The sequence below is a fragment of the Larimichthys crocea genome, chromosome XIV (assembly GCF_000972845.2).
Source record: "Larimichthys crocea isolate SSNF chromosome XIV, L_crocea_2.0, whole genome shotgun sequence".
In the NCBI taxonomy this organism is placed as follows: Eukaryota; Metazoa; Chordata; class Actinopteri; family Sciaenidae; genus Larimichthys; species Larimichthys crocea.
The window spans coordinates 3,639,498-3,653,095 of NC_040024.1; the positions used below are offsets into that span (position 1 = coordinate 3,639,498).

General features: G+C 44.4%; 1 protein-coding gene across 4 annotated transcripts in view; it reads left to right on the plus strand.

Annotated features, from left to right (window-relative positions):
* rgs12a (regulator of G protein signaling 12a) overlaps positions 1 to 12,618 on the plus strand; it is a 35,110-nt gene extending 22,492 nt beyond the window's left edge. For all 4 annotated transcript variants that reach the window (XM_027287973.1, XM_010737233.3, XM_027287975.1 and 1 more), the window contains 12 exons: positions 308 to 451; positions 1,018 to 1,200; positions 1,306 to 1,456; positions 2,094 to 2,191; positions 2,420 to 2,611; positions 2,961 to 3,034; positions 3,125 to 3,251; positions 3,715 to 3,811; positions 4,083 to 4,141; positions 4,666 to 4,777; positions 5,015 to 5,545; positions 11,105 to 12,618. In XM_027287973.1, coding sequence (XP_027143774.1) covers positions 308 to 451; positions 1,018 to 1,200; positions 1,306 to 1,456; positions 2,094 to 2,191; positions 2,420 to 2,611; positions 2,961 to 3,034; positions 3,125 to 3,251; positions 3,715 to 3,811; positions 4,083 to 4,141; positions 4,666 to 4,777; positions 5,015 to 5,545; positions 11,105 to 11,400 — 2,064 coding nt within the window. In that variant the 3' untranslated portion in view covers positions 11,401 to 12,618. The remainder of the gene's footprint in view (positions 1 to 307; positions 452 to 1,017; positions 1,201 to 1,305; positions 1,457 to 2,093; positions 2,192 to 2,419; positions 2,612 to 2,960; positions 3,035 to 3,124; positions 3,252 to 3,714; positions 3,812 to 4,082; positions 4,142 to 4,665; positions 4,778 to 5,014; positions 5,546 to 11,104) is intronic.
* Positions 12,619 to 13,598: the final 980 nt, after the last annotated feature.

Consider the following 13,598-nt stretch of genomic DNA (forward strand, 5'->3'; position numbering starts at 1 on the left):
TAAGGGGTGAAATCCACTGTTTCATTAGAAAAAGAAAAAAAAATGTTTCGTGAACATCGTTTTTGGTTTTATTTCCAGTTAATCCGATGCCTTAAGTTTATTTTAAGACCCCTTTATGAGTCCCGGCCTCCAGGTTTCAGGAACCACTACTTTAAAACACAGTAAAATACTTTTAACAATATGTGAACATATTAAATGACATATTGATGTCTGTGTAAATATATATTAAGTATATAAAGTCAATACGAAGACATAATTTTCTGCACTTCATGAAAATCTACATCATCAAACCTCTTTTTTTCTGCAGCTGTCACAGAGGGCCGGAGAGATCTACAACAGCTTCCTGTCCAGCAAGGCCACCATGCCGGTCAACATCGACAGCCAAGCCCAGCTGGCGGATGACGTCCTCACCTCCCCGCGGCCTGACATGTTCAAGACGCAGCAGCTACAGGTACAAACGTCAACAGCAGCAGCAGCGAGCTCTTTCCACTTTCTACTATTTAATTGATTCAGATGTTTCATGTCAACACGCGAGACGCGCTCTCTGACACTTTTATTAGCAGGAGGGATTCTGTGTACAATGGGGGGGGCTCTCATCTAGCCTTCAGTCACTCTGTGCAAGCATATTGGGTTTTTTTTCAGTGACCATCTGGGTTTGTTTACGAAAGGGCTCTGAGCCTTTACCAGAGTGATACACACAAACTGGCACACACCCACAGAAAATCGGGCGCACGCTGTACACACAGACGCATAGACACGCAGTCAGAGATCTGTATATTTTCAGCCTGCACGTGATAAAATGTTAACTGTTGAGACACCTGTCATAACATAAGCTGTAACCATATGTTAACACTAGGAGTTTCTTCCCCCTTGTTTCTGTCTGTGTTTCATTTTCTCTCCCTCGCTCCCTTTTTTTTAACCCTACATGTCTCTTTGTGTATCTCCTCCTCTCCATCACTTTTACTAACTCCTTCTTCTACCGGGACTTTCCTCACAAACACTTTTTTTCCCCCACAGATCTTCAACCTGATGAAGTTTGACAGTTACTCTCGATTCCTCAAGTCCCCCCTTTACCAAGAGTGTATGCGTGCTGAGGTGGATGGCCGACCTTTGCCGGACCCCTACCAGATTCCATGCAGTCCAGCGCCCTCGAAACACAGCGCCAGCTCTGACCGCTCCACCCTTTCCACTCCCAAAAAGGTGCCGCCGCCGCAGACATTTTTTTAATAGAAGCATGACATTGTTGACATTGCTCACCAGCCTTGTGTGGAAACACTAAATGTTTTGCTTTTTTCCAACAAACAGGAGGTCAGAAAGCAGCGGTCGGGGAGGTCACTGAACGAAGACAGCAGAGACGAGAGCGCAGACAAGAAACGTGGCATGTTCTTCTCGTGGTCTCGCAACAGGAGCTTTGGGAAGGGCCCAAAGAAGAAGGAAATCGGAGACATTAACCTCGGTGAGAAATTAATGAACGAACGCCTTCAGTTTTACCACTTTTGCAGTACAGAAAGTTTCAAAGTGTTGGTGTGTCCTCGAACAAGACATCAAATTACTGCCAGCTCCAGAGTTGCCATGAGATACATGTGGGGGAGGCATGTAGAAACACAGCTGCCCTGCAGTGATCAAAGAATTACACACACACAAAACTGGTAGAGTGGCAAAAACATACTTGTTGCAACTCTGACATTCTGACACACTGCCAGGCAGTATTTTAAAGGTGGATATCAAAAGGAGGTTTATATGGTGATTTTAAAGGTTGCAGATTTCTACACGAGTAAGGATCATTCCTAAGTGTCTTGTTTGTACATATCCTCTGATATAAAAACATTCAGTCAAAAATCAGGCATAGTTATCGAAGCTCTCACTCACTGTGGCTGCCCTTAAATCTAACGAAACGCCTGCTGTTTACTCGCAGATACCTCGCTCGATGACACACCTTTTTTCCTGCCAAGATTTTGTGGCAATAAAACTACAGCCATAAAAAAAAAACGTTGTTATTAGTCACGTTATAGCTCGACGCTGCCTTCGTGTCATTTGATGTGAGTGGCGTGCAAATGCCTGAAGTCGTCATCGTCTGTGCTCTTTTTGTGCAGACTACTGGGGCAGTAATGGGCGGAGGGAGTCCCAGGGCTCCTTGTCGTCCGGTACCAGTCTGGAGATGGCCACTTCCTGTTCTGCTGGCAAGATTGAGGTAAGATTCCTCTGGACAGATCACCATGGCAACACAGAGTCCAGTGTCTGGTGAAGCTATCATAATAGGCTAGAGTTGTTTATTATTTTATTTTTTTACTTGTCAGCCCACTCATTTTTTGTTTGTGGATGGAAAGTGTAGCCACAGCTACAGCTGAACTGATGTATACTCAACTACATCCTCCTTGTTGAATGAAGCCTTCAATTTTTTTTTGGATCATGTCCATAGTCTGACAATCGCCACTCAGTCGGAGTATGGGAACGCTCCTCCAAACACTGCAGCGTGATGCTTCCAGACGGTTCCTGCTCTTCCATCACTCTCCGTCCCGGCGCCTCCATAAGGGAAGTCCTCCAAGACCTCTGCCACGGCATCAGCGTCAACATCGCTGCCGCTGACCTCTTCCTGGTGGGAGGGGAGAAGGTGAGGGGGGGGGAGGCGGACGCCGCCAACAAATCACTGACAAAACGCTAAGAACATCTGCTGCTAATACACGAGGAAGCAGAGCAGTGCCGCGAGCGCCTCTCGAACGACTCGTCTCAAGCCTCTGTTTATTATAAATCAGGCTTTGGTAAATACACCATGACCGCACGCAGCAAACATGCGTTACGTTGCGAGGACTCATTGTTGGAGCTTAAATGAAAAAAGATGAATCCGACCAAAGTGAATTGAAGAGATTAGAGTGAAGAATGCGTCTTTAGGCGACTCTATGAAGATGCCACAGTGTGTCGTGTTTGTTATGTGTTGCTAATGTGTTTTTTTCCTCTCACAGCCTTTAGTGTTGGACCAAGACTGCATGACCCTCAGCTCACGAGACTTGAGACTGGAGAAGCGGACTTTGTTTAGGTACGAATAATTGATCATAAAAATGCATGAATTTTTCTCTGAATATCACATTTTCTGAATGTTAGACATTCACGTGCTCTCTGCTCTTAGATTGGACCTGGTACCCATTAACCGCTCCGTGGGACTGAAAGCCAAACCTACCAAACCAGTCACTGAGGTCCTGCGTCCCGTGGTGGCCAAATACGGCCTCCACCTCAGCGATCTTGTGGCCAAAATAGTAAGTCGTCCCCCCGCTGGGTTGCTACAATACCTTAAGCTGTTTGAAGCTCCTGTGTGTCCTCGGAGCGCACGCACTGTACAGTGTGTGTGACACTGTCACAGGGTGGAGTATCATGGTCAGGGGAGGGAAGCGACCGCATCCTTTTCCATCTCTACACGGTGGTTAGCGCTCTGACTCAGCCCAGCCTCCGAAGATGGAGCACCAAGGCTATAATTAAGAATGACGACACTCCTCAAACATGCCGACTCCTTACTCCTCCCCTAAACCCCTGCCAGATGATTTATTTTAGTCCTGTGGGTTTCCAGGCATTATAACCGTATTATACAGTACCAAAGCTGAGAGATGGTTTATGAATTAAGCCGAGGCTTGTGAACTCAAACAGACAAAAACAAACACATCGAGCCTCCTGCACGACAGGTGTCGATGCTAACATGAAATTATGCTTTGTTTTGTTTTTTAGAGCGGAGAAACCAAACCTTTGGACCTGGGTGCCCCCATATCGAGTTTGGATGGCCTGCGAGTTGTGTTGGAGCGGGCGGACCCAGCTTCAGGCAAAGGTAACGCCAATAAATCTAACAAAATGACAAATAATAAGAACCTATCTTTGGATCTGAACCTGCAAACTAATGTGTCCTTACACCAGTTTGCAGAAATTTTAACTGCCACTTGTAAATCACGTCCACCTCTGTTATTCCGCTGATTAACATATTCAAGTGTCGCAGCACGTCTCTCGTGTCCTCACCTACCCTCTTGTCTCACTCTTCTCTCCCCTCATAAATTTCTCCAACCTGATGAATTTTTCATGTGCTATCTCTCCTTCTCAAACAGACAAATCCAAGTCTTCCTCCCTAAAAGGCCACCCTCCGACCAGGAGTTTCTCTGCCACGGTGAGTACTCACGACATCTTCTATCCCACGCGTCACGCCGCTTAAAAGTCCACGTGTGTTTTGTGCCTTTTTCTATTGCTGCGCTGCTTCTGCAACGTTTGGTTTAATTTGTTACCGTTAATCTTTATTAACTTTTACCAGCTATGAAGCTTTAAAGTGGTGTGTATCTCTTGATTTATTTTTTTTTTGGTATTCTCTGCCCTAACACTGCCTGTTGCTGACTCACTTGCTCGTGTTTCTCCGTGCTTGATTTATCGCACCGCATGTAGGCAGACAGCACCAGCACTCGGTCTAGATACTAGCAAGGTCAGCATAAAGACACAGAGCCAACAGATGGACCGGGCTCACTCACACGCAGGTCCTCCGTAAATCTGGACACCCTGCTCAGTACGGTGCTTGGCAGCTCATGCTTAGACTCCCCCCCCACGTCCCCCCACCCAATACCATACGACTTCCCCTCCCCTCCTCCTCTCCCCCATCCCTCCATCTCCTAACAGAGTGCATTGTTATTGTTGCATCTGCAGGGAGATGGGAGGTCAACACCAAAGGACTTTTCTGTGAGGCCAGGTGGACCCGACTCAGCACTCCCAGGGGAAAAGAGAAAACAGAAAAAGATTAATATAGATGAAGCTGAAGGTAAATCCCCCTTTTCCTTCTTTCTCTCTCTCTCTCTCTCTCTTTTTTTGTTGTTGGTGGATTTCTTAGCTTTGCTTCGCCTCGGGACTAACTGCTATCTTTGGAGGGTTATTTTCTCTGCCAGGTACGAGGCTGCTGTGCTGCATGTTAAACCCGGCTAATCCTTTTTTTTTCTTCCAGGCGCTCACCTGTTTGGAAAGTTTAAGTGAAAGAGCTCGTTTGATTTGTTTTTTGCAGAATTCTTTGAGCTGCTAAGCCGGGCACAGAGCACCCGAGCCAACGACCAGCGTGGACTCCTGAACAAAGACGACCTGGTGCTTCCCGACTTCCTGCGCCTAACTCCGCCCGACCTGGCATGTTCCACACCTGACTCGCTGAAACAAACCCGGGAGAACGGCGTCTCCTCACGGGGGGCCCTCACCTCTAGCCTTCGCTCAGAGAGCCTGGACTCCTCCCTCAGCTCCAGTGCCAATGGACACTCCGGGACCAGGCGGTGCTTGTTGCCCCCTCCTCGCCACCCGACTTTTGGCACCCACTTGTCCCCAATCTCCCGGCCCTCAGATTCCCGTCCAAGCCTCCGCACCGTGGAGGAGGACGCCCACGCGGACCTGACCCTCGTGGGGGAGGGCGACATCAGCAGCCCGAACAGCACCCTGCTGCCTCCGTCACCACCCTCCAAGTCATCCTTCGCGAGCAGCCTGCCCGAAGCCAACTTCACTCCGCCGCCACCCTGCTCCAACGCAGGTGGAGAGGGAAAGTCCAGTTCAGGTATTTCTACAGTGTAAACAACCCAGTGCTCCGTGTGTTTGCGTGTGTGTCGTATGTGCATGTGTGCCCTCCCTCCCTCCCTCCCCCCGGTGGTCTAAACCCGATCACCTTCATAGATATAAAACTCCCTCTACACTGACTCTGATGCACTTTAAATGACAAATTGATACTGACTCTTTCTCAGTTTGCCAACTGATTTTGTTTTTTTATATTAAACTTAGCAAAGCATGTAAGTGTAAATAGTGGATGTGTATATTTTGTTCAGTGAGTAACATTTACTTGGATGCCACAGATTGTTGGGTTATGACTTGGTGTTTCGTTTTTTAATCCAGCAAAAATATTCAGTTTTATTTTGTAGTTTTTTGGGGTGCATGAGAATGCTGGTGTAACCGATAGCAGAGCTTCTGAATATCAATAACATGTGCATACTGCATACGGATTGATGATCAATATCTGACAGTACTGTAGTCAGTGAATGTTGTGCTGGAGATTAGAATTCAGAACAATTGAAAGCGATGAGGTTAGCAGCTGTTTCCTGGCATCGCGGGTTCATCATGTACAATTAGAAAACCTCGTAGCAAAACCAGACCCATGACATTAATTCTGCAGCGATTGGATCTGCGGTCATCACAAAACAAATGCTGTATCCCTCTCCATCCCACCACCTTTTTTAGTTAAGAGCAATTCAACAATGTCAATGTCAGAGAGCTTTTTTTTATTTTTTTATTTTTTTGTCTTACACAACTCTGTAAAACCAGTGAGTCATTTACGCTATCAGCTCCCGCTGTAGCAATTTGAGCAATGGTGAAAATAATTAGTCACCGTGGAGGACAAGTGCTCCTTAGCGCTGGTGACATTGTTGAATTGCCTGTCATTCTTTATCTGGGTCATTCACTCCCTCTCTACGTGCCTGTTGTAGATAATCACTGCCAATAAACTCTGTACCTGTGATTGAGTAGATCTAATAAATGTTAGAATTGGAAATCACTCTCGTCTGTCTTTTTACACGTTTGTTGAGCTCAGTTTTCTCGCCTCCTTTCAACCTCCGCCTCCCTTAGCTCTGTCTCATTTTTGTCTTCCTCCTCCTCCTCATCTCCATCAAGCTCCCCACTCCTTTCTGTACTTTTTCTGTGTCGCGCTTGTTTCACGGGGGTGTCGCTGCTCCGCTGTGCTGTGTGTTTTCTGCTCCGGTGCGGTCTTGTTGAAACGTTGCTTGGTCTACCTTCTTGGTGTTTCGTCTCTTGACGGGTGGGGGGTCACCGCTTTGTCGTGTGTGGCTTTGTGACAAGCTTTTGTCAAACTTTTCTGTGTGGATTTCGTACAGATCGTTATCACCTCCTGCTGATGCTGATTTCATTTCCCATTTCCCCATCTTTACTTGTCATCACTCCTGCACTGTGTTTGTCTCTTGAGAAGTGGTGAATTGATTGGTGACGGTGTTTTCTACAGTAGATTTTGTTGAGTTGTTGTGTGAGGTCAAAAGCCGTGTTCAGGTAGACGACGCGCTTGGATTCTTGGCTTCAAAGAAAAACCCGGGGAGCCTTCTTTGAACTCCACACACAGAGAGAGAACGCTCAACATGTTTTCCAGCAACAAAACCAAACGATGAGTATCTTGCACGTCAAGGCACTTCACCCCGACCTCACTGCCTTGTATTAATAGCGGGGGCTTTAATGTAAGGTGATATGTACACAAGATGATGAGGAGGAATCAAAGCCTTTCAGCTCCTCCGCAGACTCGCTCCTCTTTTCTGGTTGCTAAGTGCATCAGCCTGATTCTTCCCACCACCGGGCGCCATGGTAACCTTATCCACGAGTTGACTGAGCTACAGATAGAAACTGTCACTACTGGTTTTCATCTCTCTCTCTCTCTGCCTCTCTCTCTTCCTCACAGGAGCTAAAATAGAAACGTAGCTATGATTCGATGTACCCATTTTTTTTTTTTTTGATGCAGCTCGCCACCGCGGGAATCCGTGAGGGACCTGCAATACATGGAAGTTAACACGCCTCCTCCTTTTTTTAAGAAACTTTATGAAGTTGAATCTGGTTTGGAAAGTCGTGCTCACGGGGTTTTTAATAATAACGTGTTTTAGAGACATACACCCACCAAACAAGCCGGAGTTCATCAGTCCAAACGAGTTAACCATCGGTTCAGTAGCAATTATCCTCTTTTTACTCTGCCAGTCTGTCTGATTGCAGATGTCCCCCTCCACTTTGTGTATTAACCGTTAAACTGACGCCCCCTGCTGTTTCCAAGAGAACAGATCTATAATTGCTGCTGAGGTGGATCAACACAGTCGAGTTTGATTCTAAACACAGACGCATTGTTGCCAGGATGGAGGATGGAGTCCAGCTGCTTACACGAAGATATGAGGATAAAAAAGATATGGGAACTGATTTCTACTGTAAAGACACAACATGATAATGAAGGCTTTTGCGGGGGCACACTGATATTGCTTTTCCTCCTGCACTACGCCCTGACATCACTACCACCTAAAGCATCTAAAACAGTGACTTTATGGCAAGTAAAGTATAGTACCAAGGGTGTTTCTGGCTTTTTTTGGGGTAGTTTACCGTGTTTATGTGGAATATAATGTGTAAATAAGCCCCTTGTTAGATTGTTAAAATCAAAACCAGAGGGGCTTTGGTCTGTATTCACAAGCGAGAGCTGCTTCTCTGTGTTCCAACAATCATTTCTTAATTATGGCTCTAATCACTTCTTCCTGTCTGGCAGGCGTTTGGGCTCTGTAGGGATTGAGACATCCACTAGGGGGTGATATCACACAGTGTAACTCCATTCTTAATGAGTGGAGCTCAGAAATTAAGCTTCATAAGCAAAACTGGGAATAATTCTAGAAAGTATTAAGTTTACTTTTCCTCTCTGCAGTCAGGGTCAGAGATCAGTCGCTTTAAGGTTTTAATTCAGGTCCATATGGAGTGGATTAAAGGATTCCTGGGAGTAAATGGGATATTTATCTAATGACCAGGCTATCTTCAAAAAGTGCTTTGTAATGTAATGACTCAGCAGCACACACCTGAGGGACCATATGGTTCAATTTGCCTTCAGGCCTGCTTCACTTTCTTCCTCTTCCTCCTCATGCCTGTGTCAGCTCTCAAAGCTGGCAGCTTGCTGACCCCGGGCCAGCCTTATCATCCATCTGGCGGTCAGAGGAGGACGCGTCGCAGATCTTTTGGCAGTCAGCCTCTCAGTGAGGACTGTAGCTGGGTCCGTTCCAGTCTGGCAGGTCTGCTCAGCTCCCGGCTGCTGCCACGGCTGTGGGCAAGGCTCACCGCAGGAGGCAGGGCCATGTTAAACGGCTGTGTCAAGACATTTTTTTTACACGTCACAGCAGGAGACAGCGAGCATGGCTGAATTATGACTTGCTGAAAACACTGATACACTGTGACATATTTAGTATTTTGGGGCTTTTTTGGTTACAATTGAACCGTCTGCCCTCACTATCAACATCCTGCATTGCCCTGTGACAGACTGGCAACAAGTCAAGGGTGTTTCCCTGCCTTTTAGGCAATGCATGCTGGGATAGACTGCAACTCTGTAAAAGTAATAAGTACAGAGCATAGAGCGGTGCTTCCCGAACTTTCTGGCTTAGTTTTTGATACTAATAAGTCATTTTTAATGTCAGACAAGACAAGACATGAAGATGTTGCCTTTTGTTTTCGGGAGCTTCGGTTTATTTCCAGTTCTGCTTCTATTTTCTGAAATGTTATGACCTGATTTATTGAATAGATCAAGAAAATGACTGGCAGATTAATCCCTAATGAAAATGCAGTCCTACTTTTGGCCGTTTAATAAAGATGTTAACTCACAATCTCTTGTGCAAAGTTAAATATTTTCATCAGTTTTGCACATAATGTCTTTTATCTTCACGTTTACTGTCTTTTAAACACATTTTATGACCCGTGGAGGTAAAAAATATCCAGTATTTTATAAGAAAAAGACAAATAGAAATTACTTTTAGACGATATGGATTTTTTCCTAAATTGCTAATCATCTCATGACTTTTAAGATCCATATTAACTCATCCCTAAGTTGGGAACCACTAGTATAGAGAGTGGAGTAGATGGATGGTTGGTTAAATTTAATTTGAATTAATTTCATGTCTTAATTGTCAAACACAAGTCAGCATCTCGTACTTCAACTTCACACAAGAGCTTGGCAGCAGCTGAGAAGTCCTCGAAGTTGTTTTGTGTTCACCTCGGTGGTTCAGACTGTACTGTAGTCGTGTTGCTGAGAGGTCTGTGTAAGGTCAGCTGTTGGAGCTCACAGGCTGTGTTTACATCTGTACACGAACAGCGGTGAATCACAGTCAGCGGAGTTAAGAGAGTCAATGTGTTGAAGTGCAATGTTTGAGTCACTCTGGCCTCTGTGTTTAGAGTCTGTGGGGCCACAGGGTTCACATGACAAGTGGGGAGTTTACCAGCCGTCGCAAACTTTGGTTTGTAGCCCACCATGTCACTCATCATATGTCTGATGAGCTAATGAAGCAGTGAATTGTTTGAAATAGAATACAAGTGGTAGTGTTGCAACATATAACATCTGACAATGATGAAGTTAATTCATATATTTTATAATGGTCCGATTCCATTCGGCTCTCTCCCAAGATTTGGCAGCGAAGTTAAGCAAGTTTGAGCCGAAGCTGTTATGTCATCGACTTTTGTCTTGACAGCAGCCGTCCAACACAATTTTACAACTGTCAGATTATACAAACAACTGAAATTGATGTGTTCATCTGAGCGGTGTGTCGAATTAAAATGTACGTGAACCCAACAGATGGGTGCAGAGGTTTCTATTTCTTAGATCATCTGAAGCCTTTTAGAGTCAAGTCAAGCATCTGGCCATCATGCAGTATAAAGTGAAGCCAGTGCAGGTCTACATGAGGCAATGAAGGGAAAGTCGTTGTTGTATTCTGCTTATTTAAAGCTGCAGTTATAATTTTTTTATGTAAATGATGCATTAAATTACTGCAGCTTCACAGTCTATGCTGTGTTTTCCAGTTCCAGCATTTTTTTTTAGCTCATTGTTTTGGTTTTACCACTCATAATCAACCTTATTTTTCCAGCAAGAACAGGCAGTTGCTAGCTTCTTGGGCCAAATGCCTAGCGGCACCGACCGCACAGGATTAGACGACTAGCTGGTGAACATGATGAAGCATCTAGCAGCTAAAAAAATAAAAGCCAGATATTTTTCTCAGAAGTTGGTGGAGACCAAAACAGAAGTTGCTTAGTATGTCTAACCCTGAAAACCAGCGCCTCCTGGCGGGTTCAAGGCTCCCTTACAAGCGTCGCTTGGAGTTCTTCATAAAATATGACCCAGTTTAACCAAAACTGTGAATCAGTCAAATAGTTTGTAGTGTGTGACTCTCAACCCGGAGCTCAAAGTTACATGAGTGCAACAACAGGAGTGCAGGGTGAGGGGTTTTCACCTGATTACAAGTCAGTGCAGCACCCAAATGGTAGTGAAGCTGTCATTATTTGAAGGTCGAAGGTGACATAATTGTGCTTTAAATCTCCCACGTGTCTTTTTCTCTCTCATGCACAGAAGGAAGCACAGACCCGAGCTCCTCCAACACCAAATCACCCGCCGATAGAGCCGACGCTGCACAGACGGTTCAGGAGGTGATGGATGTGGAGGGGGTGCACCTAGAGGAGGGGACACCACCACTGGAAACGTCCCAGGGAGAGGACTCTGAGCTCAGCCTGAGCTTCCAGGGCTACGTCGCCGAGCTGCGGCAGTGCCAGAGCAAGATGAGGAACGCCCAGATGCCCCATAACGGCCGCAACCCACCGGAGGGCAAGGACTGCACGACGGACCTGTATAAGGCCACAGTCGTCTAAAGGGAACCCCCCACTGCTGCACTTTTAAAGCCTGAGGCACTGTCCTTTGAAAGGGAATTAGTCAAATGATGGGCTGCATGTACAAAGCTGTCGATTTACACTCCAAAAGAAAAAAAAAAAAATCAATATTATGGTGATAGATATTGTATATTTGTTATGAACTCTGATGTCTTCTTGTTGATTTTTAGTACTGGTTGTAATTTTGGGACAGTGATCTCTTTTTGTTATGGTATAGTTTAATAATGAAGTGCAAAACAATTCTTTCATGAGCCATGTTAGACTGAGGACAACCACGGAAGAAGCCTGAAAGTAACTTTTGGGTACCAGTTTCTAATTAGGCGAGAGTTTAGTCCTTATTTTGTAATAAGCCACGATGAATTAATGACTAAACTACAAAATACAAATAAGTTAGTATACTAACATCACACAGTACATATGGGATTAACCATAAATTAAGCAATTAATTACAGTTTGTAGATGCTTTATTAAGTTTGACAAAAAGCTCTTAGAGTGTTCTCCACTAGCCTTCCACTGAAGAAGACCATGAGATGCAGTTGAAAGGTCCAGAAAAAGCTTCTATCTAAATGGCTTATAAACCATTAATTAAGCTATTAATTAAGGTATTTCCACCACACTTTTACAGCCTTCCGCCGAGGAAGACCACGATATGCAGCTGAAAGCTCGGCAAATGTTCTCACTAATAACTTCTGACTGATCTTTAATTACCGGTTTCATTTATTAACCATTAATTAAGCTATTCACTACAATTTACAGTACGGACTTTAATGTTATGAAGACCATGATATGCAGCTGAAAGCTCGGCAAACACTCTCATTAATAACTCATAACTGATCTCTGCAGCATTACCCAACAATTTAATTTATTAGGCATTAATTAAGCTATTTACTACAGTATAAAGACTTCTTCTAATGCCAAGGAAGGCTGTGAGATACAATTGAGAGCTCTGAAAAAAACTAGTGAGTGAACCTTGAACATTTAATCAAACTACTTGCCGTATTAGAAAGTGGTACCCACGTTTGTTGGACAGTATCACAACTTTTTCTTGGATATTTAACTATTTCCTGTTTACATCTTCTTCCCGTGTTTCACAGATAAATACATGACGGTACCTTTATTGCCTGTACTTCTTGCTTCTGTGGTTTTTTTGAGGTTGTCCACATGTTGAATGATTAAAAAGCTTTAATGGCTGTAAACCCAGCATAACTCTCTTTTCTTTTGTACACTGGACGATTGATCATTTCTGACAGCTGGGAAATACTCACCATCCAATACTAATCTCTAGTCCACCTTGTAAAAACACTGAAATATTCCTCTGTTGTAGTTTATAACCTGAAGTCTTGCACAAGACATCCACAGCCCCTGAATCCTCCTATAGTTGGCAGGCTTAATGTGTTTGCTAAGTTAGTCAGAAATGTCAATAATTAACTGTATGGTTGTCTTAGTTTAGCAATTTCCTCTTTGGAAACCGACTGTGTTCACCTGGGGATTCATCACAAACGTGGACGTGCTTGTTTAGCCGTCCAGCCTCCTCTTTGTATTTTTAGCTCAGCATCTGGAGAGACATTATTACAGCTGGTGAAAATTAGAGGTTAGATTATGGGAATGGGTACTCTGTCTTGACAGAGCATGTCACTGCTGGAATGCTGACAACACGCAGGGCCAATAAATGGTTGGTTCACTTTCATACTTGCCTTATTTCAAAGGTACTGTGATTACTGAATTCTTCATTACAACAGTAATTCCTTCCGGATCCGTGATACACCTTCACTTTGTACTTCCTCTTATCTTAAATGCTCGAGATATTCAACCTCCTGTGAACGTTTTCATGTCTACACTGCTTTCATCTTCCCACAGCAGGCAACACCGTATGTAGGATGGGACTCTAATTTGAAAGATGTGCACACCTCTACTACTTCAGGCCTCAATGAAGCAATGAACCACAAACCACACCACTTACTGGTGTAATACATGTTTCAATCAGTCGTAACTAGAGTACAAATTGGATTGAAATTGTATTTTAAAAAGGTATAATATAATTTGCGACGCAACGTTAGTCGACTTCATCTGCTAAATTGGGGATTAATGGAGTAAATCATCTTCCTTTAAAGCACCAAGACACTATCCCAACATTTTACTGGAAACTACGTTTGTTGTACACACTCCTTCCTGGTAAATCC